Below are 22,526 nucleotides of genomic sequence, written 5' to 3'. Positions count from 1 at the left end.
GGGGCACGCTGAGTAGCAGAGGACGATACCACCAGCACCAGACCCTTCACTAAGGCACAGGGCATCCTGGCACAGGTCGGAGGGAAAAGCACAACAAGAAGCCTCAGAATTGCCCACGAAACCCCTGCATGGCGTGGATGTGTTTATTTTATGATTCATGGAGGGGCAGGGACCCTGAGCAACCCTCCTCAGGCCTCAGGAACTGAACTTAGGCTATAGGACATGCAACGAAATTTCTGATCAGGCAAGAAAGCCAGCAGGCTACCTCTGGATAGCAGACACAGAAAAGAAGCGAAACCATGAAACTGTCCACTCCCAGCCGGTCCGTGATTGGGGTCCTACCCTCAGCCATATTCAGAGCATTTTTTGAGATGTTTCACAGAGCGAGGTTCAGGTCTCGGGTTTCTGTAGCAACGGGGATGGGCAGGCAGTGACTAGGGATGGGAATACACTTTAGCAGCAGTGTTTCCCACAAACGTCAGCCGCCAGGCGCTGAAAAAGACCACATCTAGTGTCTCACGTCGTGTCCAAGTTATCACGCACATCACATACCTTGGCAAGACCTTCCATCCTCATTGAGGGTAAAACCAGGGTTGCATGTACAAGAGTAGGATCCAGGAACATTCGCACAGAGCTGCTGGCAGTAACCATAGCGACATTCATCAATATCTGGAAACAGAAATGCAAGCAAAGTGAGACAAGTCTCCTTCCCACTCACTGATGCCACCACTAGTGTGGCATGATTGCCCAGCTCTTCCCAAACAGGATCTTGAAGAGAAGCAAAGGAGAACAAGCACCAAGACAGTGCCTGCTGAGTGTCACGGATGGGGATGCTGTCTTGACTACAAGGCTCAATCGCCCCACAATCTTTCTCCTCCTCGACCCATCTCAGTCCCATAAATACCTGAACCTATCCTAAAAGTTGCAGAAGAAATTTCTGCTTTGAGTGGGATGTTGGGCAAGATGGGCTCTCCAATTTTACCCAGCTCTAAGATTCAGTACTAAGGTTTATCCAAGATGGGCTCTCCAGTTTTATCCAGCTCTAAGATTTGACTCTAAAGATTTATTCAATGTTAAGATTCAACTCAAAGATTCCATATAGAGGTTCCACTGCCTTGGGAAGGGACCAGTCAGCTTAACACGTAAGAAGAATCCATAGCATCACCCCAGTAGGCTCCTTGCCAGCAACATGAACAGTGAATATGTCCAGCTGTCAGGAATAAGAGCCAGTTAGGACGGGACGAGCTGGACAGCATGACAGTCTGGAGACCCATGAATCCAGTAACATGAGGACACTGGAGTTCACCCTGGATCTCCTACTTGCACCAGAGTGAACATAAAACTCTGGATAAACACACCTCTTCCAAGCCACAGCTGGCCTTGCCAGGGAAAGTGGCGGCACTGTGGGTGAACGGATCCTTTGAGCAGAGCTGGGCAATGTGACCTCCCTGTAACATGTATCCATCAATGGGGAGCCTGATGTCATTGGGAAAGCACTTCTCAACACCCCAAGCTGACGTGATGATGGGCTGGAGAATTCATTCCTATGGGGTAAGGACAGTGAATGAAATCACCAGCCTCCTGGCAGAGTCTGAGATGGCATCAGTACAGGCTCCTGCTGTGACCAGTCAATCTGACTGTAGCTGGAACTGGTCCTTATTCCCACCTCCCCCAATCTAACCAGATTCCCTCTCTGATCCCTGCGTTCCTTTGGAACCAGGGACCATCCAGGATTCTGGAAGCCAGCTTAGAGTCTCAGTCCTTGTACCTGGTTTCTACCTACTGCCAGGAAGGACTCCATCTCCCGGACCCATCTCGATCCCTTACCTATTGTTCAGCCCTTCTCAGATTCCATGCCCTGTCCTGTGATTCTGTTTTGTCTCTGAGTCCCAGCTACTTCTAACCTGGCCCATCGCACCGCCCCTGAGTGCAGGGCAGCCCCTGCAAAGAAGGACCATTGGCTGTATAGTGGCTGGCCCTGACTTCTTCCCAGAATGCAATTGGGCACATCACCAACACTAGGCAGGCAGCAGGGGTTGGAGAGGGTACCTTTCGCTAGGGGTACCTTGGAGAAAAGGCAGCCCCCACCCCTCATTTTTCTGCAAAAGTAGCATCTCCACTGGTACACAGAACAGACAGTATGTGGCTATGGAACTTGCACTTTGAAAGGGAAAGGCGAGTTTAGCCAGCGGAGGGCAGGAGTTTGGCCATGATTAGGAGAGGTCTTCCCTTCAGATGTGAATGTGAGTGGCTGGGCCACATGGTACCATGCCAGGCTTCCATGAGCATCCCTCTAAAGCTCCGTGCTCCCAGGAAGAGAACAACCCTCCCAGGTGGCGGAATGTCCGAGTTGCCGGCACCCCTCACATGTGAGGGTTTCCTGGCTCTAAGGTCTCTGGAACAGGGCTGGTACATCTTGGTCTTCCCTGCCACTCGAGCGCCCCTTGCGGTGGGAAAAATAACTAGACTGAGACGCAGGAGACTCAGACGTTAGAAGCAACTCACTTTAACTTTGTCTAAAATGTTCCTTCTCTTTGAGTCTCAGTCTCCGATGCTATAAAAGTTGGATGACATAATATCCAACATCCTTTCCAGCTCTGAAATTTGACATATTAAGTTCCTGTACAAATAAGTCTCTCTCACTGATCTGCTTATGTTCAAATAAGTAGCATCAAATTTTCCATTATAGCAGAGGTTAGTTTGAATGCACAGCGACGATCATAGTCACAAATGCCCACGTGCAGGCCTGGAAAGGAGAAGCAAGCCAATCCATGCCTCAAGGATGCTTCAGACGGGGCTTCAGGGCAGACCCACTCAGCCTCAATCAAGAGAAACTTGGAAAGAGGTAGCTTTTCTTTCTTTCCATGATTTTGTTTGGATCCGTTTCTCAGCCCCTCCAGGACGGACTTTCAGGCAACAGAATGGTGTCTAAGAGAATTTAAACTGGCAGGGCCTTTTCTAGAAAACATAGCATAGAAATCACACCCTAGAATTAGAAATTGAAGTGACAGCTAGAGTTTGCTATAAATTCATTCACTTGGCTAAACCCAAAACTAGAGGGGAAGAAAGGAAAACAACCTTCCAGTAAAAAGAAACAGAAAGACCAGACAGCAGATGCCAACTGCAAAGGCAGTTCTCAATTGGTGAGGACTGACTCCTCAGGAGTAAAAGGGAAGGCCAGAGCTGGTTGGGTGGGTGTGGTGGTCAGGGGGAAGGGCAAAGACAGAGTGTTGGAAGGAACTGATGTAAGATCAGAATCTACTGATCCACATTCAACACTTCGCACATTTTTGTGACTAAGCAAAAGCGTTCCCTTCTCTTAGCATTACTTCTAACTAAAGCAAAATAATCCTCACCTCTGTCACTTCCTGGCCTGGATGTAAACTTTGTGAAGACAGGAAGAAAGTCTAGGTAAAATCAAACGTAAAAAATACATCCAAAACTGTAGCTCTTAAAAAATACATTTGAGGCCAGGCACGGTGGCTCACGCCTGTAATCTCAGCAGTTTGGGATGCTGAGGTGGGCGGATGACTTGAGCCCAGGAGTTCAAGACCAGCCTGGCCAACATGGTGAAACACCGTTTGTACAAAAAATACAAAAATTATCCTGGCATGGTCGTACATGCCTATAATCCCAGCTACTCAGGAGGCTGAAGCAAGAGAATCGCTTGAACTTGGGAGGCAGAGGTTGTAGTGAGCCAAAATTGCACCACTGCACTCCTGCCTGGGTAACAGAGTGAAACTAGGTCTCAAAAATAAATACATTCAAAAACTATAATGATGACAAGATGGGGATGATGGCAGTTGATTTTCAAAGGCGGCTACACATGTGAGCTCAATAGCCTTCCACCCCCCACACCCTCCCTGGCAAAGGAAAGCTTATTACTCTTAGGCAGCCAGCTGTGCCCACACCTCACAATGCCCCTGGCAGCCCTTAACTTCCAAGAGTCCCTGTGACCCCCTAGAGAGCTGTTACCTAAGCACTGGCCTTCCAGTAGCCAGTATCCATCGGTGCAGGAGCAGGTGTACCCGCCTTCAGTGTTGATGCAGATCTGGGTAGGGTTGCACTGGTGGGAATCTGTTGCACACTCGTCCACATCTGTAACACAGACATATTCCAAAGAATGTCACCCACATCCATCTAAAGCCCTGGAGCCACCAGGGGTGCCAGTGGCTTGCTTGTCTTGGCTGGGAGGCAGTTGCTAATGTCACTAGGTTACACCCAAGGAGGTGGCAGCGCCTCCCTGATGGGCACCTCTAGGAGACACTGACCTGTAATGGGGGGACGGCTGAGCTAGTCTGCTCACCAGACTAGCTCCATAAAGGGAAATCCACAAAGAGAAATGGCCAAGAAGGGAACACACATCCTTAGGCACCCTTCTGCCATCCTATGCCTTTACTCTCTGAAGGTACATTACCTTGACAATGACCGTTACTTGATTTAGAAAGGTATTTTGTATTAAGCTTATTCATTCATATGTTAAACAGGGGGTCTGCTGTGTACCTACTGTGTGCACAGAACTATGATAAATAACAGAGAAGAACAAAACAAAAATAAAGTAAAAGAAATGTCCCCAACCAGGGGTGGTGGCTCCCGCCTGTGATCCCAGCACTTTGGGAGGCCGAGGCAGGTGGATCACCTGAGCTCAGGAATTTGAGACAAGCCGGGGCAACATGGTGAAACCCCATCTTTATGAAAAATACAAAAAATTAGCTGGGCCTGATGGCATGTGCCTGTCTCAGCTACTTGGAAGACTGAGCTGGGACTTCAGCCCAGGAGATGGAGGTTGCAGTGAGCCGAGATCACACCACTGCACTCCAACATGGGAGACAGAGTGAGATCCTGTCTCAAAAAAAAAAAGTTCCGGGCCAGGCGCGGCGGCTCACGCCTGTAATCCCAGCCGAGGTGGGTGGATCACAAGGTCAAGAGATCGAGACCATCCCGGTCAACATGGTGAAACCCCATCTCTACTAAAAATACAAAACATTAGCTGGGCATGGTGGCGTGTGCCTGTAATCCCAGCTACTCAGGAGGCTGAGGCAGGAGAATTGCCTGAACCCAGGAGGCGGAGGTTGCGGTGAGCCGAGATTGCGCCATTGCACTCCAGCCTGGGTAACAAGAGCGAAACTCTGTCTCAAAAAAGAAAAAAAAAAAGTTCCCTGCCAACAGACGCTGGCAGTCTAGTTGCTTAACCGTATTCAACCATGAAAATCTTTCGGTCTGAAGTTCTCCAGTCTTCCGTCCATTCCAGAGTTCCTGGGGCTAATCTCTGTCTGTCCTCGCTCACATTACATCTCTCTGTGCTGCCCACTATCATCAGTCTGGTGGCATGAAGATACTTGTATCCACGTCGGTCCCTTCTCCTTAACATAGAGCTTCAGAGCACAAATATCAAGCCATATTCACGGCCATTCCCAAGGCATCTGGCGCGGATGCTTTACACAGTCAGTGCTCAAAACTGTTTGTTGAAACTGAAACATCCTCCTCCCCTTTCTTCCCTGTACCCGACTTTAGGGGAGAGCACCCAGGATCCTGAAATGGACCTCCTGATGCCACACTCTCACCTTGACCTAAAGGAAGAGACGTTTCACTAAACATTCATGTATTAGTTTACTCCACAAGGAAGCACCGTGCATCCTGGATCTGCCTGGCCCAGAAGACCCCAGCGCTCTTTCTCCCTGTCAGTCCTGCCTTCGCCTGCCCCTTGGTGGGGCACCTTCCCTCCCCGCTTCATTCCCACATCATCTACACCTTTTCTCCACCTTCACCAAATGGACCATCATGCAGTCAGAAATAACAGGAAAAGCTGCAATTCCCTGAGCCTGTGTTATGAATCTGACACTTTCCTTATTCCCGTATTTACTCTCACATCACCCTGTGAGGCGGGCTCATAATCCCCATTTTACAGATGGGAAAACTGAGTGGAAAGAGCTAATAAGCACCAAGCCAAAAGCTGAGTCCAGGCCTCCCTGTCTGCCTGGCTCCAAGTCTACTCTGTGCAGGACTCACAGAGGTGGCACCACCCAGGACCAAGCAGGTTCAGGTAGGGCTGGCAGCCCAGGCTGAGGAGGGAGTGCTGAGCTTTTGCTGCTTTTGACTGACCCCACTCCCATGCTGTCAGCCGCCTGACACTGCAGATTGCAGATGTGATCATCATCTACTCACATGGCTTCTTTGAATATGTATGGGGGGGACAGTGGTATCTAAGACCCAAAGTGTAAGCTCCTTGAGGACAAGGGCCTCGTGTAGCATGGGGCTTTGTGTGCTTGAGTATAACATTCAACTGGATGAGACTGGTCCCTCGGGTTGAGGTGATAGGGCCCGAAATCCACCATCCACCAGCAACAGCCCAACACGAACAACCCTGACCAGTCCCCACCCTACCCCAAAATGACAGCTGTCTGGGAATCCCGTGGAACTGGCTCTGCCTCCCCTAAACATGGACAACCTCCAAGAACCTGGTGCCAAGATAGCGACAGCCTCCACTCCACCCTCAGGCCGAGCACATGCGGTCTCAGTGGCAAAGACCCAGCCCTGTTCTCAGCTGCAAGGACTCTAGCCTCCCCTTTGCCTCCCTTCCATCCAGCTCTGCCCACCCAGCATAGCCTCCCAGGGGAGCTGGTGAATAATGCTTGGCCAGAAGCCGCTCCTGCTCAAATCCACACTGAGGCTTATGACAATAAATAGTGCCACTATCTGCTGGTTCGTATTTACATTTTCCCAGCAGGGAGTGATGGATGGCCATTGTGTCCTGGGAACAACACTGCCTTAGGAATTTCTGTTTTCTTTCCTGCCTTGACGGGAATGAAGGGTGAACGGGACCCACACGGGAGAAGAATCACTGGAGAGGCTTGGTGGCGGCGAGTTCCCAAGCCTCTGTGCTTATGTAATTTGCGTCCCACACAGTGGGCTTGCCAAGTCCTACAGAGAGAAACCAGACACAGGCAAGTAGGCCAAGCTGGACTCAGAAGGGCATAAAGGACCCCACCGTGGGCATGTGCACAAACTAATCAGGCCGAGAATCAAAATCTTTGAAGCTCACTCTTAAAAATTCCAGCACTTTTACTGAGCTAAAGAATTAACTCAGCCAGGCGCAGTGCCTCATGCCTGTAATCCCAGCACTTAAGGAGGCTAACGTGGTTGGATTGCTTGAGTCTAGGAGTTTGAGACCAGCCTGGGAAACACGGCAAAACCCTGTTTCTGCTAAAAACACAAAAAGTTAGTCAGGTGTGGTGGCGCACACCTGTCGTCCCAGCTACTCGGGAAGCTGAGGTGGGAGGATCACCTGAGCCCAGGAACTTGTACCCCGCAGTGAGCCAGACTGCACCACTGACCTCCGGCCTGGGCGACAGAGCAACACCCTATCTCAAAAAAAAAAAAAAAGAATAAACTCAGTTACACCCACTTTTGTTGATATAGATTTTAAAATTAAAATTTTAACTTCCACTAAATTGTTTAATGAATTGTCAATATAAACTATATTTTGAGAAGTCAGTAAGTCCCTGATGTTTTCTGGGGGTGGGAGTCTCTCAACTTTATGTCCTCAAAACACACTTGGTGTAATGCTGTGTCCATGGTAAATGTTCAATAACTATTGAATGAATGAACACATGAACAGCAAACATGAATGCCTTGCAGTCCCTAGGAAGGTTTTTCCGAGCCAACTAGCTGATAAGCCTATTTGGGTGTGTGTACTTTAAAAACAGCCACCACCGTCCAAACCATTGTCAGCTTACACACCTGATAGAGCTAAAACTGGAGTGTTCACATGGTGAGCTTCCTCGGCGGGTCAGGGGGAGGGGGCCTGAAAGACTCATCACACATTCCAGCTCACAGCAGAACTTCTTACGTTAAATACATTTGACTTAAATCACAGAAAGAAAAATACATTGAATCACTCCAAGGACATTCTTTGGCAGGGTCTCCCTTTCTGCATCAGTGGAAAAGTACAAGCTATGACAACCTGAGCAAGTGTCAGTATTCTCGTGTGCAAACAGGGCCTGCTATTTCCCTTCCTGTGCAATAGTCAGGAAGTCTAAGAGAAAAGAATGTTGGGTTCATTCAAGCCTTTATTTATTCATTCACTTGTTCGCTCATTCATTCTTTTTTTTTGAGACAGAGTCTTACCCTGTCACCCAGGCTGTAGTGCAATGGTGCAATCTCAGCTCACTGCAACCTCCACCTCCCAGGTTCAAACAAGTCTTCTGCCTCAGCCTCCTGAGTAGCTGGGATTACAGGTATCTGCCACCACACCCAGCTAATTTTTGTATTTTTAGTAGAGACGGGGTTTCACCATGTTGGCCAGTCTGGTCTCGAACTCCTGACCTCGTGATCCACCTGCCTTGGCTTTCCAAAGTGCTGGGATTACAGGCATGAGCCACCACCCCCAGCCTCATTCATTCTTTATGCTCTACAATGGCCATGTGTGTGTGTGTGTGTCCTCCCCAGCCTCTACATCCTTTGGGAGACTGACATCCAGCTTCTTCCCTCCTGCTGTAAGGTACCCAGAAGCAGACTTTACTGACAGTCCTTCTGCTGGCTCCCTGCTCCCTCCTGGGTGCTGTCACCCCAGTCAGCTGCCTGGGCACTTGGAGGATTCTGCCACAGCAACCATTGCTCAGCTCTCCCCAGGTGGGGCAATGTCTATCTGCTGCCCAGGTGACCAGCATCCTGGCAACTGGAGGAAAGCACTCATCAACTCTTCCAGAACCTGGAAAAGCCTGGTGCTGCCCCTGCCAGGAAGAAGTCATCATCTGCATCAAGCAGCACAGCTCTGCTCACCTTGCAGTTTCACCTGCACTGACTGGGACCTCTCCCTTCAGACGTCCACAGAGTGGCCTTCTCAGTCTGAAACAACTGCTCACTTAGGAAAGTCATCAAAACCCATCAATATCACCTCCTTGATGCCTTCCAAGAAGGCCATAGACAGAAAGGGTTTTCAGGCCCCAGGACAGTGGCCCACATATTCGGGAGCTCTTTTAGGAATTCGTACCCTTAGCTACGTCTCACATTCCCCAGCCGGACAGTAAACTTCACGTGGGCAGGTATGCCAAGATGGTGGGAATAAACAGATGTCCCTCAGGCTGGTGTGTTTTAAAGGAGTAAAAGAATGTTCTTCAAGTATAGTCAAGATGTTACAGAGGCACCAGATGAAGGAACTTGCCTCAACACATCAAAATACAACTGTCCAACAATCTTGGAGACAACAAAGTCAACAGAACCTTCCATTCTGACCCAAGGGACAGCATAGGAAGGGGCCACAGTCCACACATCTGCTGACCGTTCTAGCCGTTGGAGCAGGACTCTGCAGAGGAAGCCCGTGGTGATTGACACTCCTCTCTTTCACTGTATGGAGTTCTCAGAGAGCTTCGTGGGTATTACACGGTTAGTTTATGCCCATTTTATGTCCTCCCCTTGGGAGTGGGCTGGTTCTCAGAAAACATCACACAACCCACTTTTCTGCCCCATATAAAACTAATGTTTCCAAGTATGATCTTAGTATTAACTCAGAGATTATTAAATAAAATCTCTATAGGTAGTTATAACAGACTTAATATACCACATTAAATGTGCATAAATATGTTCAAATATAAATTGAATGCACATATCGTATACATATATGCATTTACATTCCAGCATTTATTCCTGAAAGTTGAAGAGAAAATACCTTGTTTTCACAACACAAATTCTAACAGAAATAAAATGTCCTTCAAAAACAGTACAAAACAAAACAAAATAATGGTTTTCCCATGCCCACAGGGAGAACATTCTCTAGGTCATTCTTCCAGCATCAAAATTTAAAAGAGAAACACACCAAAGGGCTGAGAACTCCCCAGAAAAGAGTAGCAGGTAAAAGAATAAGAACTTTGGGAACAGACAGAGCTGGCTAGGAATCCAGGCTCCCACACTGGATAATTAAATAAGGCAGGGCGAGTTCATTAGCCTCTGGGATCCTTGGGTGCTCTGCAACAGGGCTAACATAGCCCGCCTCGTGGGTAGAGGTGAGCGTTCATAAATTAACAGGAGCACAGGTCCCAGCCTGACTGCCTGGTACATCGCTCCCTTCGCTGCGGAGGTGCTGTTCCTAACAGCTGTAGAAGATCGAAGAAGCTTGGTTTCTGCCCCCTGCAGATGCTGTTCTGGAATTCACTAAAGACACCAGGATGACAGCACAGGGGTTTCATGGGCTACAAGCATGGTTAGTTCTGATTCAACCACAGCCAAAGCCAGGGACTTCTCCCGCTTGAGCCCCAGACACACAGCAGGAGATCTGGACAAGAGGTAAGGAAAGCTAGGGTACATTCCTTCCGGTGTCTCTGTTTCACCTCTGCACCCAGGCATCTCTGGGCCCATCTATGATTCCATAATTGTAGGCATCCGAAAGCATAAAGGTACATGTGTCCTGCGGCCAGGTAGCATCAACCTTTCCACAATCTGATTCTTGCCTCTTCCCGTACCTTCTTTGCTCCGATCCTGTGAACAGGGAAGGTCTGACTTTGTGAGCCTGCCAACATAACCTCGGCCAAAGGTCTCTATTCTTGTGTGAGAACAGCCATCAGCCAAAGGGAAACATTCTCACTGGGTGACACTGGGAGAAGCTGTCCAAGAACGCTTGGAAGACACACCTTTCCAAGGCCTCCACTCTTCCTTTCTTGGGCATGGCAAAAATCATTTCCTTGGTAGTAAATTTTTACCCAGTGAAATAACATGTTTTCCCAGCCCATTTTTGTTCCTTCCTCGCTCAAGCTAATTGGGCTTGATAAGAAAGAAGAAAATAACAATGGCACATTCCTACGCCTCCAGGCGAAGCCAGTTTCAGGCCTGCTGCTGGGCTGGGTCGGTGCCATTTTTCAGCAAGACGAGCCCAGCCAAGGCTGGAAGCTACACAGGACCCACTTCCCAAACACCTGTTTAATTAAAGATCTCAGTGTTGGAGAACTCGCTGTCGAATTCCTAGGACATCTGCACTCCATGTGTCTTATGGTCCTGGCCAATCATTAGGAGCCAGATCTTTTTGTGTTTACAGCACTTTCCCCAACACTTGAGATTAAGCATGGAATACAAGGTTTGTTCATTTTGCGCCTCTGATTAGGCAACAAATATGCAGTCCATTTTCCAAACAACAAAATATCCTTCCCTCTTGAATGAAACCAGCTGGAATCCAGGTCCCAGCCTCTCCGTGGATTCTCTTTCTCTACCCCTAAAGCGAGAGATGGAGGAGCGCTCTGAAAGGCCCCTTCTCGCCATGCTCTTCTACAGAGACAGACCATGCAACTAATGGAGATCACATTGTTTGTTTCTTGGGTAATTACTTTCATCCTCAGAGCATCAGCTTGGTAAACATCAGCTGACTTTAGTTGCTTTCAAACTGGGCAGTGAATTGGCCAAGCCCATTCAACTTTTGCCAATGTCTGAATGGTCACTGCCACGGGGCCCGGGGAAGCACATGTCCTCTTGAGCATCATGCGTCAAGATGTCCTGAGAGGAAGGGGACACGTCATGACTGTCAACCTAGACATGGGTTGGTTGGTTTTTGTTTTGGTGTGTGTGTTTTTGTTGTTGCTGTTTTCAAAAAGCCACGAGGCTTTGGCCATTATTGTGACTGTAAAGCAAACAGAGGTGGAATTCAAACTAGATTTCTATTTACTAAAATTTTTGCCATTGGGCATCGACAGAGATTTGGGAATCTTTAGAAGCCAGTAGTTTCCAAACCTGGGTACCCAAGAGAATTGTCTGACTAAGTCAGAATTTCTGGGGCCGAGGCCTGGAAAGCTGTGTTATTTTAAAGTTACCTAAATGAATCCAATGCAGAACTGTATCTAAAACTCACCGTGCCAAACCAATACTTCTCAGACTTTAATATGCGTATGACTCAGTGGGGATCTTGTTAAAAATGCAGATTCTAATTCACTGGATTCCACATTCCTAACGAGCTCCCACGTGGGGTCAATGCTGCTGGCTCACGGACCACACTTTGAGTAACAAGGTGCTAGACTGTTCCAGGTGGTATTTGGTTCTGTATCCATGCAACCTGCTCAGGGTTTCAGAATCTGTTAGGTTGGTGCAAAAGTAATTGCAATGTTTAAGAGATCTAAAATGAAATTTTAAGTTTTCAAAAACCAAGCGGCACGTTCACTTGTAAGCAAGAGCTGAGCCACGGGTACCACAGACACGAAGATGGCCACAATAGACACTGGGGCTACTAGAGGAGGAAGGGAGGGAGGCAAGGGTTGAAAAACTACCCATGGGAACTATGCTCAGTACCTGGGTGGCGGGATCCATCATGTCCTCAGCATCACACAAAATACCCAGGCAACAAACCTGCACATGTACCCCCGTATCTAAAATAAAGGTTGAAATTATTTTTTAAAAAGGGGGAAAAAAATCAAGCAGTGATTCTTAACTGGATTCTTCTCTGAGATAAAGCCTGCTGGTTATAACAGTGTTGTTATTTTTGGAGTCTTATTAAAGTCTCTAGCACGGTCTAGCCAAAACAGAATGCTTTTCTGGTGTATGGACAGAGCCTTTCTTTAACTCCAGCCTGCAGTAGTTGGGTGCCTACTGCTGCAATGCCTTGAGCAGGGCATTGTGTGCTTCCAGAAGGTTCTCCTCCCTTTAGGCCTTTAGTGGGGTTTTGATTTCCTATGAATCAATTCCCTGAATCATAACTAAGTTCTTAGAAATGCTACCCATAAAGTGATGACAGAAAGTCCAAAAGATCCCAATGAGGAGAAAGGACAACATATTTCCTCCAACACAGAGCATCCCTTTCTATTTTTTTTTTTTTTTTTTTTTTTTTTTTGAGATGGAGTTTCGCTCTTATAGCCCAGGCTGGAGCGCCATGGCGCAATCTTAGCTCACCACAACCTCCACCTCCCGAACGATTCTCCTGCCTCAGCATCCTGAGTAGCTGGGATTACAGGCATATGCCACCATGCCCGGCTAATTTTGTATTTTTAGTATAGACTGGATTTCTACTTGTTGGTCAGGCTGGTCTCGAACTCCAGACCTCAGATGATCTGCCAGCCTCAGCCTCCCAAAGTGCTGGGATTACAGGCATGAGCCACCGCGCCCGGTTCACATCATCCCTTTTTAGCTGAGTACTCACGAACACAGTTTCTACATGCTGTGGATCTTGACTCGTGGCATCACCCCCTCTCCCCGAGGGCTATTCCTTCTCATTGCCCCTGAGCCTGTTCCTTACCCATCCTGACCTGTATCACAGTCAGTGATCTCCTTGCCCCCTCCCACCTACTCCCTCTGCCAGCGCTGCATTCCCAGTACTCTGTCTCGGCTCTCAGTGCCACTGTTTTCCAGTGGCCCAGGCTAGAGACCACAGTCATGCTTACACCGTGCCTTCACTTCCCACTCTCATATGATTGCCAAGGCCGGGCAGTGCTGAAAACCCTGCAAATTCCCCTTTTTCCTTACATCCCCTACCCCGAAGACTCCAGGTCCTCACTGTCTTTTCTCTGAATGACTGTAATAACTTCATCACTCATCTGGCAGCCCCAATCCCTCTCTGGTGAAAGTACACTAAGTAGTTAACCTCCAGAACAACCTCAAACACAAAAAAGGCAGGTTTACATTTCCTTCTTAGAACCCTTATGAAATAGGCTTTACACGTTGGCAACACGGCGCGTTAAGTCTACTTTCCTGCTCACACGTGTGTGAAGCACGTCGCGTTTTGTAGCCATTCACTTCATACAATACAGTAAGCCACGAGCTTCTTGAAAGCAGGAAAGGACCCTTATTCACAATCGTATCTTAAGCACTCAGCACAGTGCCTGGCATACTAGAGAGGACTGAAGTGAATTATACTGGAAATGAAGATACTTAACTCTAGGACTCTTCTAAAAGCAAGAGGGAAATTCAGTTAAGCCACCAGACACATCGGAAGAGACAAGTCCACCATCTACCTCCTTGCGGCCCATCTCTCATTCCCAGGGGAGGAAGAACGTCCAGGGGGTCTTGGCTGACAATTCCAACTCCAACAAAGCCTGAGGCTCAGGCTCAGAGTGCCTGGAGGCCTAGTCCCAACCTCATCGTGGCCCAGGGCTGACCTGAAAGTGTCCTCAAGTTCCAGAAGTTCTAACATACTATGAGTGTCTTAGCCCTGTGGGGCCGCTCTGACAAGGACACCATAGACTGGGTGGCTTACACAAGAGGCATTTGTTTCTCACAGTGTGGAGGCTGGAAGTCCAGGATCAGGTAACCGGCTCCGTCAGGTGTGGTGGGAGTCCTCACAGGGCAGAGAGAAAGCTCAGCGTTCCTCATCCCCTTATCAGGGCACCAGTCCCATCGTGGGGGCTCCAGCCGTGTGACCTCATCCAAACATAATCCCCTCCCAGAGGCCCCACCCTGTAGTAACATCACACTGGGGATAATGGTTTTCAACATAGATTCGGGAGGATGCATTCAGTCCACAGCAAAGTGCTTGGCCTGATGCAGTAAGTTATGTTTCCTCTTTTCTCCCTGGACAGCCTGACATCCCAGGTGAGAAAGAACTTTATTCTCAACAGTCATAGGAGGGAGGAGCATCATAGAAGGGAAAAGGTACACCTTCCTGGCCTGAAAGTTGACATCATCAGGACCTCTTAGGGCATACCAGTGAAATCTATTTTTCAAGCTGGCCGTGAGAATACCCAGGTGTGCAAATTCAGCCCTTGGGAAAAATCAGCCCATCGTCAGCAACAAACATTCCCAGCTGGGTCACTCTCAGAGCATGATAATGAAAGACACATGTGCACCCTTCCCACACCTGCGGTGAGAAGACCCGGCCACCACTTCTGATCCCATCACAACTCACCAGGGTGACCGTGTGCACATCAGTTACCTTCTGCACGGCAGCCTCCTCATGTCTAAAGTGGAACTCCTGACACCTGCCCAAGTAGAGCTTGCAGACATGGCACTCCTACAAGCAGGTGAGGGTGCTGCAGAGGGCTGGGGACACACGACAGGTCATGAAGCTGCTGACAGGTGAGGGCAGGTCTAGATACTGGACAATGACCTCGGGGAAGGGCTCCCTCACATACACACATTCCTGGAATCCAAAGTCTTCTAGGACAAGGTGCAGAAGTGCCAGATGGCTCTTTTACAATAACAAGCTGCAAGAAACAGGCCAGCAGGTGACTAAGAATAAGAACTTTTTTTTTCTTTTCTTTTTTTGATACAGTCTCTCTCTGTCACCCAGGCTGGAGTGCAGTGGCACCATCTTGGCTCACTGCAACCTCCACCTCCTGGGTCAAGCAATTCTAGTCCCTCAGCCTCCCGAATGGATGGGATCACAGGCGTGCGCCACCATGCCCAGCTAATTTTTGTATTTTTAGTAGAGACAGGGTTTTGCCATATTGACCAGGCTGGTCTCAAACTCCCAACCTCAGGTAATCTGCCCACCTCTGCCTCCCAAAGTGCGGGGATTACAGGCGTGACCATGACCGACTGAGAATATGAACTTTTTAGTCAGAGACCAACCCATTCTGCCGGTCCTCTGTCCTCTCTCCACCCTTCCACCCCAGTAAGGTCCAAAGCTCCCTGCTCCTCATCTCTAGCCACTGACAACCCTACTGTAGCAGAAAACAGCATGGAGTCTACGGCCCAAGAGGAACTGGAAGCCCAGGATACGAGAGGAAGAGACTAAAGCCTGCTGGGACCCTAGGGGTGGGGGAGAGGAAACCAGAAAGAGTCCTGAAACATACCACCTCCCAGTTGAGGGGTGGCCACAGGCTCTGGGAGTCTAGAAGTGAGGGCCACACCCACAAACAGTACAGGGCTGAAATAGCCACGCCCTGCTCCCCATCACCCTTTGGACTTGGTAAGAGTTAGATTGGATGATATGAACCTAAAATAAATATTTGGGCGGATTAAACAGTTTTCAGGATTGCATGTTTACCTGGCTGATGGAATGGGGCAGCCCTTTCCCGGCCACCCTGCTGTGGGCACCAGCAGGTTCCTTGATGTCTCCAGTGAGGAAGGCAGGGAGGCAAGGGAGCTATATGTGGGGCTAACCAGCTGGCTGACCTGCCAGACCACCCTTACCCTCCCTCCCACTAGAAAGGCACAGTGCTCAGGAGTCATTTATGCTATAACATACCAGTGGGGCAACACTGGTATCAGTATTAAGAATTCAAAGATAAATGACACACAGGCCATGTTTGTTTACAGTCTAGTTGAGATCAGAAAAGAGACCAGGTAATCCCAACTCAGGATGGTGAGTGTCATGCTGGAGAGAAGAATGGGGGCATTCCTAGATGGAACAGGCTTCCTGGAGTAGAAGATACCAGATGGATCTAGAAGGTTCCTGCAGCAGAGACTATCATCCACCAACATCCGTTCTCCCAACCAAAGATTGCACTTTTAAGCCTCTCTCATAGTAAAGTGTGGCTATGTGACTAAGCTCCGGCCAGTGGGATATAAGTAAATGTAATATGCACAATGTCTGAGTGATGCCTTTAAAAAGAATTGGTACATAGTCCCCTTGTCCCTTCTCTCCCTCTTCTAGTTGGGATGCAGATGTGATGGTAAGAGCCAGAGCAGCCATTTTGGACCCAGAGCTTAAAACTACACATTGAGTCTACCAGCCCTAAATTACCTGCCTCTGGACTGCAGCATGAGAAATAAAATTCTCTCCTATTTAAACCAGTATTTTGAACGTCTCTTTGTTGCAGTGGCTTAGCGTGTACCCCAATACAAATGAGTAGGAGTTTGCCAAAAGAAGAAGGTAGGGAACAGCATGTGCAAGGGCCCAGAGACATGAGAGGCACCGCACGGAGAGCTGAGGGGAGCTTAACTAGAGCGGTTAAAACACGTGAGAGCACACAGTGAGAGCTGGGCTGGGGGTGGAGGATGAGATGGGAGCCCATCTATAAAGGCATCATGTGCCAAGCAAAGGAGGCTGGAGGAAGAGAAAGAGGAGCATAATAGAGGCAGAAAGAATTGTCAAGAGGAAAAGAAAAGAAAAGAGATGGATGAAGAAGAAAAAGTAGAGAGAAAGGAAGGAGTGAAAGCACAGCCATCCTCTCCTACACGTGGGAATTGGTACTGGTTCTGCCTTAGGGAATGTTTTCTCCAGTGCGATGTCCCCTACACATTAGTCCTAGCCCCTTGTAGTTCAGCAAAAAATTGGCATTAAGGCCAGGCGCGGTAGCTCATGCCTGTAATCCCAGCACTTTGGGAGGCTGAGGCAGGCAGATCACAAGGTCAGGAGTTCGAGACCAGCCTGACCAACATGGTGACATCCTGTCTCTACCAAAAATACAAAAATCAGCCAGGCGTGGTGGCATGCGCCTGTAATCCCAGCTATACAGGAGACTGAGGCAGGTGAATCACTTGAACGTGGGAGGCAGAGATTGTAGTGAGCTGAGATCGCGCCACTGCACTCCAGCTTAGGCGACAGAGCAAGGCTCCATCTCAAAAAAAAAAAAAGGAAAGAAACGCTAACACGTGCTACAGTATGAATGAACCTTGAGGACAGTATGCTAAGTGAAATAAGCCACCTCATAAAAACATAAATACTATATGATTCCATTTATATGAGGTATGTAAAGCAGTCCAATTCATAGAAACAGAAAGTAGAATGGTGGTCATCAGGGGCTAAAGAGGGGGAAAGAGAGAGTCTTGCTTAAGATGTGGCTTTTGCTTGGCAAGATGAAAACGTTCTCCTGCATAACCATGTAAATACACTTAACACTGCTGAACTGTGCACTTGAAAATGGTCAAGATGATACATTTTGTTATGCATTTTTACTATAGTAAAAAAGTGAGTATCTGTGAATCAAAACATATTTCTTCATTGTTTGCATTCTAAGTTCTATAATCTGTTCCTACTCAAAGAAACAACCTGTGATCTGAAACAAAACCCCATGAAGAAAAGTCCAGCGGCCATCCTGTGTTCCTGAGAAACTTAACGCCACCCACACAGCCCACAGCTCTTCTGCAGCCCCATCTCCACAAACGAATGAAGATTCAAGTATCACAGAGCGGGAGTGCAGTGCCAGGGAGAAAGGGATGGAGGGGAGAACGATGAAGGTGGAGACGGGGTGGCAGGAAGAACAGATGCAGGAACAAAGAGGTCTGGACTACGATCTGAGGATCTCGGGCCTCTGGTAACTGATTCAAAGGCCAACATAGGCAGGTAGGAACACCAGCTTTGGGGTCAGATATAGTTCAAATCCTGCTGCCCCCAGTGATTTTTTTTTAGCCTTGTAATTCTTTCTTTTTGTTTATTTTTTTGATACGGAGTCTCACTCTGTCACCCAGGCTGGATGGAGTGCAGTGGTGCAATCTCTGCTCACTGCAACCTCCACCTCCCGGGTTCAAGCGATTCTCTCGCCTCAGCTTCCCAAGTAGCTGGGATTACAGGTGTGCGCCACCATGCCCAGCTAATTTTTGTATTTTTAGTAGAGACAGGGTTTCACCATGTTGGGAAGGCTGGTCTCAAACTTCAGACCTCCTGTGATCCGCCTGCCTCAGCCTCCAAAGTGCTGATTTTACAGGCGTGAGCCTCCGCACCCGGCCAGCTTTGTAATTTTAAACAAGTTTTTTGCTTGGTTGCTTCCTTGCTTGCCCCTAAAAGCCTTGGTTTCCTCGTTTGTGAAAGGAGTTAGTGATGGTACTTAATTCACGGGGTTTCGTGAGAATCACATGTAATTAAAGCTCTTAACACAGTGCCAGGCACAGAAGTGGCCCTCAGTCGAGAATGGCTATAGCTTCATCTCAAGAAGTAAAAGGAGGAAGAAGAGGAAGAGAAGGGAGGGAGAGGGCGGGGGACCCACCTCCTAAAAGAAAAGATAAGGAACTGAAAGCCAGGTTCTTGACTGGAACTTTCCACTAGCTCCACAGTGGCCTTCCAGCAAGTCTTTCTCAGCTTGTTTGAGAAAACAAGGTCTCTGAGGTCTCTTCCATCTGAAAAGGTTGAGGAATCCAAATGCTCAGGTGCCCAGTTGAGCTCCATGTCCTCACTACTCACTGCCTGAACCTCTTACCTCTGCAGGGCTAAGGAGGCCCTCTAGAGGATGCAAGAGGAAAAGACAAAAAAAAAAAAAAAAAACGTGACCGGGAGATGCCACGCTGTGGCTCTGCACACAAAATGAGGGCATGACTTTGTAGGCCTATTAGCAAGTAGAAAGAAAACTTGCTGAGATGGTACCTGAAAGTGGAAGGCCTCCTCATCTGATGTCACTTTAAAAACTATTTAGGAGCACAATTAAGTTATCTGTTTTCCATTTGGTCTCATGTCATGTGTCTATTACACTGTGCATCATTGTTACATTGTATGCATATGAGTTTAATGTACAAACATTGTTATGAATGTTGTTGCATTGTCTAAATGTTATCAGGTATAAACACTGCCATATTTCCTGAGATTTTCTCTAAAATTAGGATGTTCTAATAGTTCCCTCGGGACTTCTTTCAAGACTTTTTTAATAGGCATCTTCAAAAAGGCACTTCGGGGCTGGGTATGGTGACTTATGCCTGTAATCCCAACACTTTGGAAGGCTAAGGCGGGAGGATCACTTGAGGCCAGGAAAGAGAGCAGCCTGGACAACATAGTGAGACCCTGTCTCTACAAAAAATAGAAAAATTAGCTGGGCAGGGTGCAGTGGCTCACACCTGTAATTCCAGCACTTTGGGAGGCTGAGGCAGGTGGATCACTTGAGGTCAGAAGTTTGACACCAGCCTGGCCAACATGGTGAAACCCCATCTTTACTAAAAATACAAAAATTAACCGGGCATGGTGGCACACACCTGTAATCCCAGCTACTTGGGAGGCTGAGGCAGGAGAATCACTTGAACCAGGGAGGCAGAAGTTGCAGTGAGCTGAGATTGTGCCACTGCACTCTAGCCTGGGCGACAGAGCTAGACTCCATTTCAAAAAAAAGAGAAAAAAATTAGCTGGACATGGCGGTGCACACCTGTGGTCCCAGCTGTTCGGGAGGCTGAGGTTGGAGGATCGCTTGAGCCAAGGAAGTTGAGGCTGCAGTAAGCCATGTTTTCACTACTGCACTCCAGCCTAGGTGACAGAGTAAGATCCTGACTCAAAAAAAGAAAGAAAGAAAGAAAGAAAGAAAGAAAGAAAGAAAGAAAGAAAGAAAGAAAGAAAGGAAAAAAGGCACTTCTTAGGGGCTCAGGAAAAGACTGAGACACTTTTCTTCCTTAATATGCCAAAGAGGTTGTTGATTCCAAAAGCAGAAAATGTATTCATCAAAATAAGAACTGTTGACTCATCCATCCATCCATTTAACCAATATATATTAACCAATGTATATTAACTCAATATTTACTCCATGTTGAGGAGTGCAGAATGGATTCGCATTTTTCATTCTTTGCCTTCAAACGCCCTTTTACAAGTATAATTCAATCACAAGTTTTTATCTACCTGTATTCCCTTAGGGAATTCTAAGGTGTTCCTACCCTGTTGTTGTAAGCAATAAAAATAAGGCAGAGATGGTTCGTGTACAGGACAAAAAATACACATCAGGAACCCAGCCAGCCCTTCCACTAACCAGCTTTATGTCCATTTCCCCATTTTTAAAACGAGAATATTATGCCTGAATATTTTGGAGGATTCAATGAGATAAGAGATTCCACTGGAGGAAATGCCACCTAAAATGTATTTATGGAGCCTACTACCGTTAAAGAAGAAATGCCTTTCTCTGGGTCACAGAAGAAATAGGAGGGAGCGCCATTATCTAAATCTATTATGTATAAGACTGGGTCTGATGGTCTCACGCTACCAGTTTTGCAAGTATCCTCTCACTCGCCCACTCAGTGTCTGTTTCCCAGGCCAAAGGAGGAACGGAATGAGGACGATAGAAGATAATTCTGAGAGGTCATTATATTTCCAGTGCCCATTTGCAGATTTATTTTGAAATGTAAAGTAGCTGGAAGGACTGGACAATTTGAGCAGAAAAAGATAATTCTTCTAATGCTTTGTCAATAGACATTCACTCATCTGTTATTCAATTATATCAGCAAATATTTACTAAACAGTATCTACATTCTTGGCATTGTGCTAGGCATTGTGGATACCAGAGTGAATAAATAATGAAGACCGTATTTCCTGATGACAATGCAATTAAGTTATAAATCAATAACAAAAAGATAATTTAAATCACTATAAATGTGTAAAATTCAGAAACTCACCACTAAATAAATCATGGACAATAAGAAGTGATTACAGGGAAAAATTAGAAAATTCTTACAACTTAATAGCAATAAAAAAAAGAAAAAAGAAAAATAAATGAAAATAGCACTGAAATGTCCTTTGGGAAAAAAAAATAGCTATGCATCCAAACTTATGGGTCATACCAAGAAATATGTAGTCTTAAGTGCTGACATAAGAAAGAAGAAAGGCTTACAGTTAATGAGCTAAGCAACCAGCTTAGAAATTAGAGGGGCTGGGTACAGTAGCTCATGTCTGTAATCCTAGCGTTTTGGGAGGCCAAGGCAGGCAGATTGCTTGAGCTCAGGAGTTCGAGACCAGCCTGAGAAACATGGCAAGGCCCTGTCTCTACAAAAAATAAAAATATTAGCTGGGCATTTTGGTACACACCTGTGGTCCCAACTACCTGGAGCCCAGGAGATCAAAGCTGCAATGAACCATGATCACACTACAGCCTGGGACACAGAATGAGACTCTCAAAAAAACAAAAAAAAAATGTAAAAAGGAACAAAGAAATCAAAAACATAGAAAGAAAATAATAAATTAAAAAAAAAAAAAAACAGGCCGGGCGCGGTGGCACAAGCCTGTAATCCCAGCACTTTGGAAGGCCGAGGCGGGTGGATCACGAGGTCAAGAGATCGAGACCATCCTGGTCAACATGGTGAAACCCCGTCTCTACTAAAAATACAAAAAATTAGCTGGGCATGGTGGCACGTGCCTGTAATCCCAGCTACTCAGGAGGCTGAGGCAGGAGAATTGCCTGAACCCAGGAGACGGAGGTTGCGGTGAGCCGAGATCACGCCATTGCACTCCAGCCTGGGTAACAAGAGTGAGACTCCGTCTCAAAAAAAACCAAAAACAAATTAATGAAATAAAAAGCAAAAAGGAAAGACAGAGATAGGGGAGAGCAACAAAGCCAAAAATTTCTTTTTGAAAATAGCAAACTGATGTGACTCTGGCAATGCCTGTTTTGTTTTTTAATTAAAGAATTAGCACAAGACTGGGTGTGGTGGCTCACGCCTCTAATCGCAGCACTTTGTGAGGCTGAGGCAGGCGGATCACCTGAGGTCCAGGAGTTCAAGACCAGCCTGGCCAACATGGTGAAACCCCATCTCTACTAAAAATACAAAAATTAGCTGGGTGTGGTGGCAGGTACCTAATTCTAATTCTAGCTACTTGGGAGGCTAAGGCAGGAGAATCATTTGAACCCGGAAGGCAGAGGTTGCAGTGAGCCGAAATCCCACCGCTGCACTCCAGCCTGGGTGACAGAGCGAGATTCTGTCTCCAAAAAAAAAAAAAAGTTAAGACAACAATATTGGGAATGAAAATACAACAGGACTACAAAGTCAGCAAAGATCAAATA

The 22,526-nt window shown here is 47.2% G+C and overlaps 1 protein-coding gene across 2 annotated transcripts in view; it reads right to left on the bottom strand.

Moving 5' to 3' along the window:
• FBLN5 (fibulin 5) overlaps positions 1 to 22,526 on the bottom strand; it is an 80,453-nt gene that overhangs the window by 22,639 nt on the left and 35,288 nt on the right. For both annotated transcript variants that reach the window (XM_032287613.1, XM_032287612.1), the window contains exons 5-6: positions 3,976 to 4,098; positions 553 to 669 (exon numbers count right to left, since the gene is read on the bottom strand). In XM_032287613.1, coding sequence (XP_032143504.1) covers positions 553 to 669; positions 3,976 to 4,098 — 240 coding nt within the window. The remainder of the gene's footprint in view (positions 1 to 552; positions 670 to 3,975; positions 4,099 to 22,526) is intronic.

The sequence above is a fragment of the Sapajus apella genome, unplaced genomic scaffold, assembly GCF_009761245.1.
Source record: "Sapajus apella isolate SASKATOON/1434 unplaced genomic scaffold, GSC_monkey_1.0 scaffold20, whole genome shotgun sequence".
Classification (NCBI taxonomy): domain Eukaryota; kingdom Metazoa; phylum Chordata; class Mammalia; order Primates; family Cebidae; genus Sapajus; species Sapajus apella.
The sequence above is the reverse complement of the archived record's forward strand: the minus strand, read 5'-3'. Positions and strand labels throughout refer to the sequence as shown.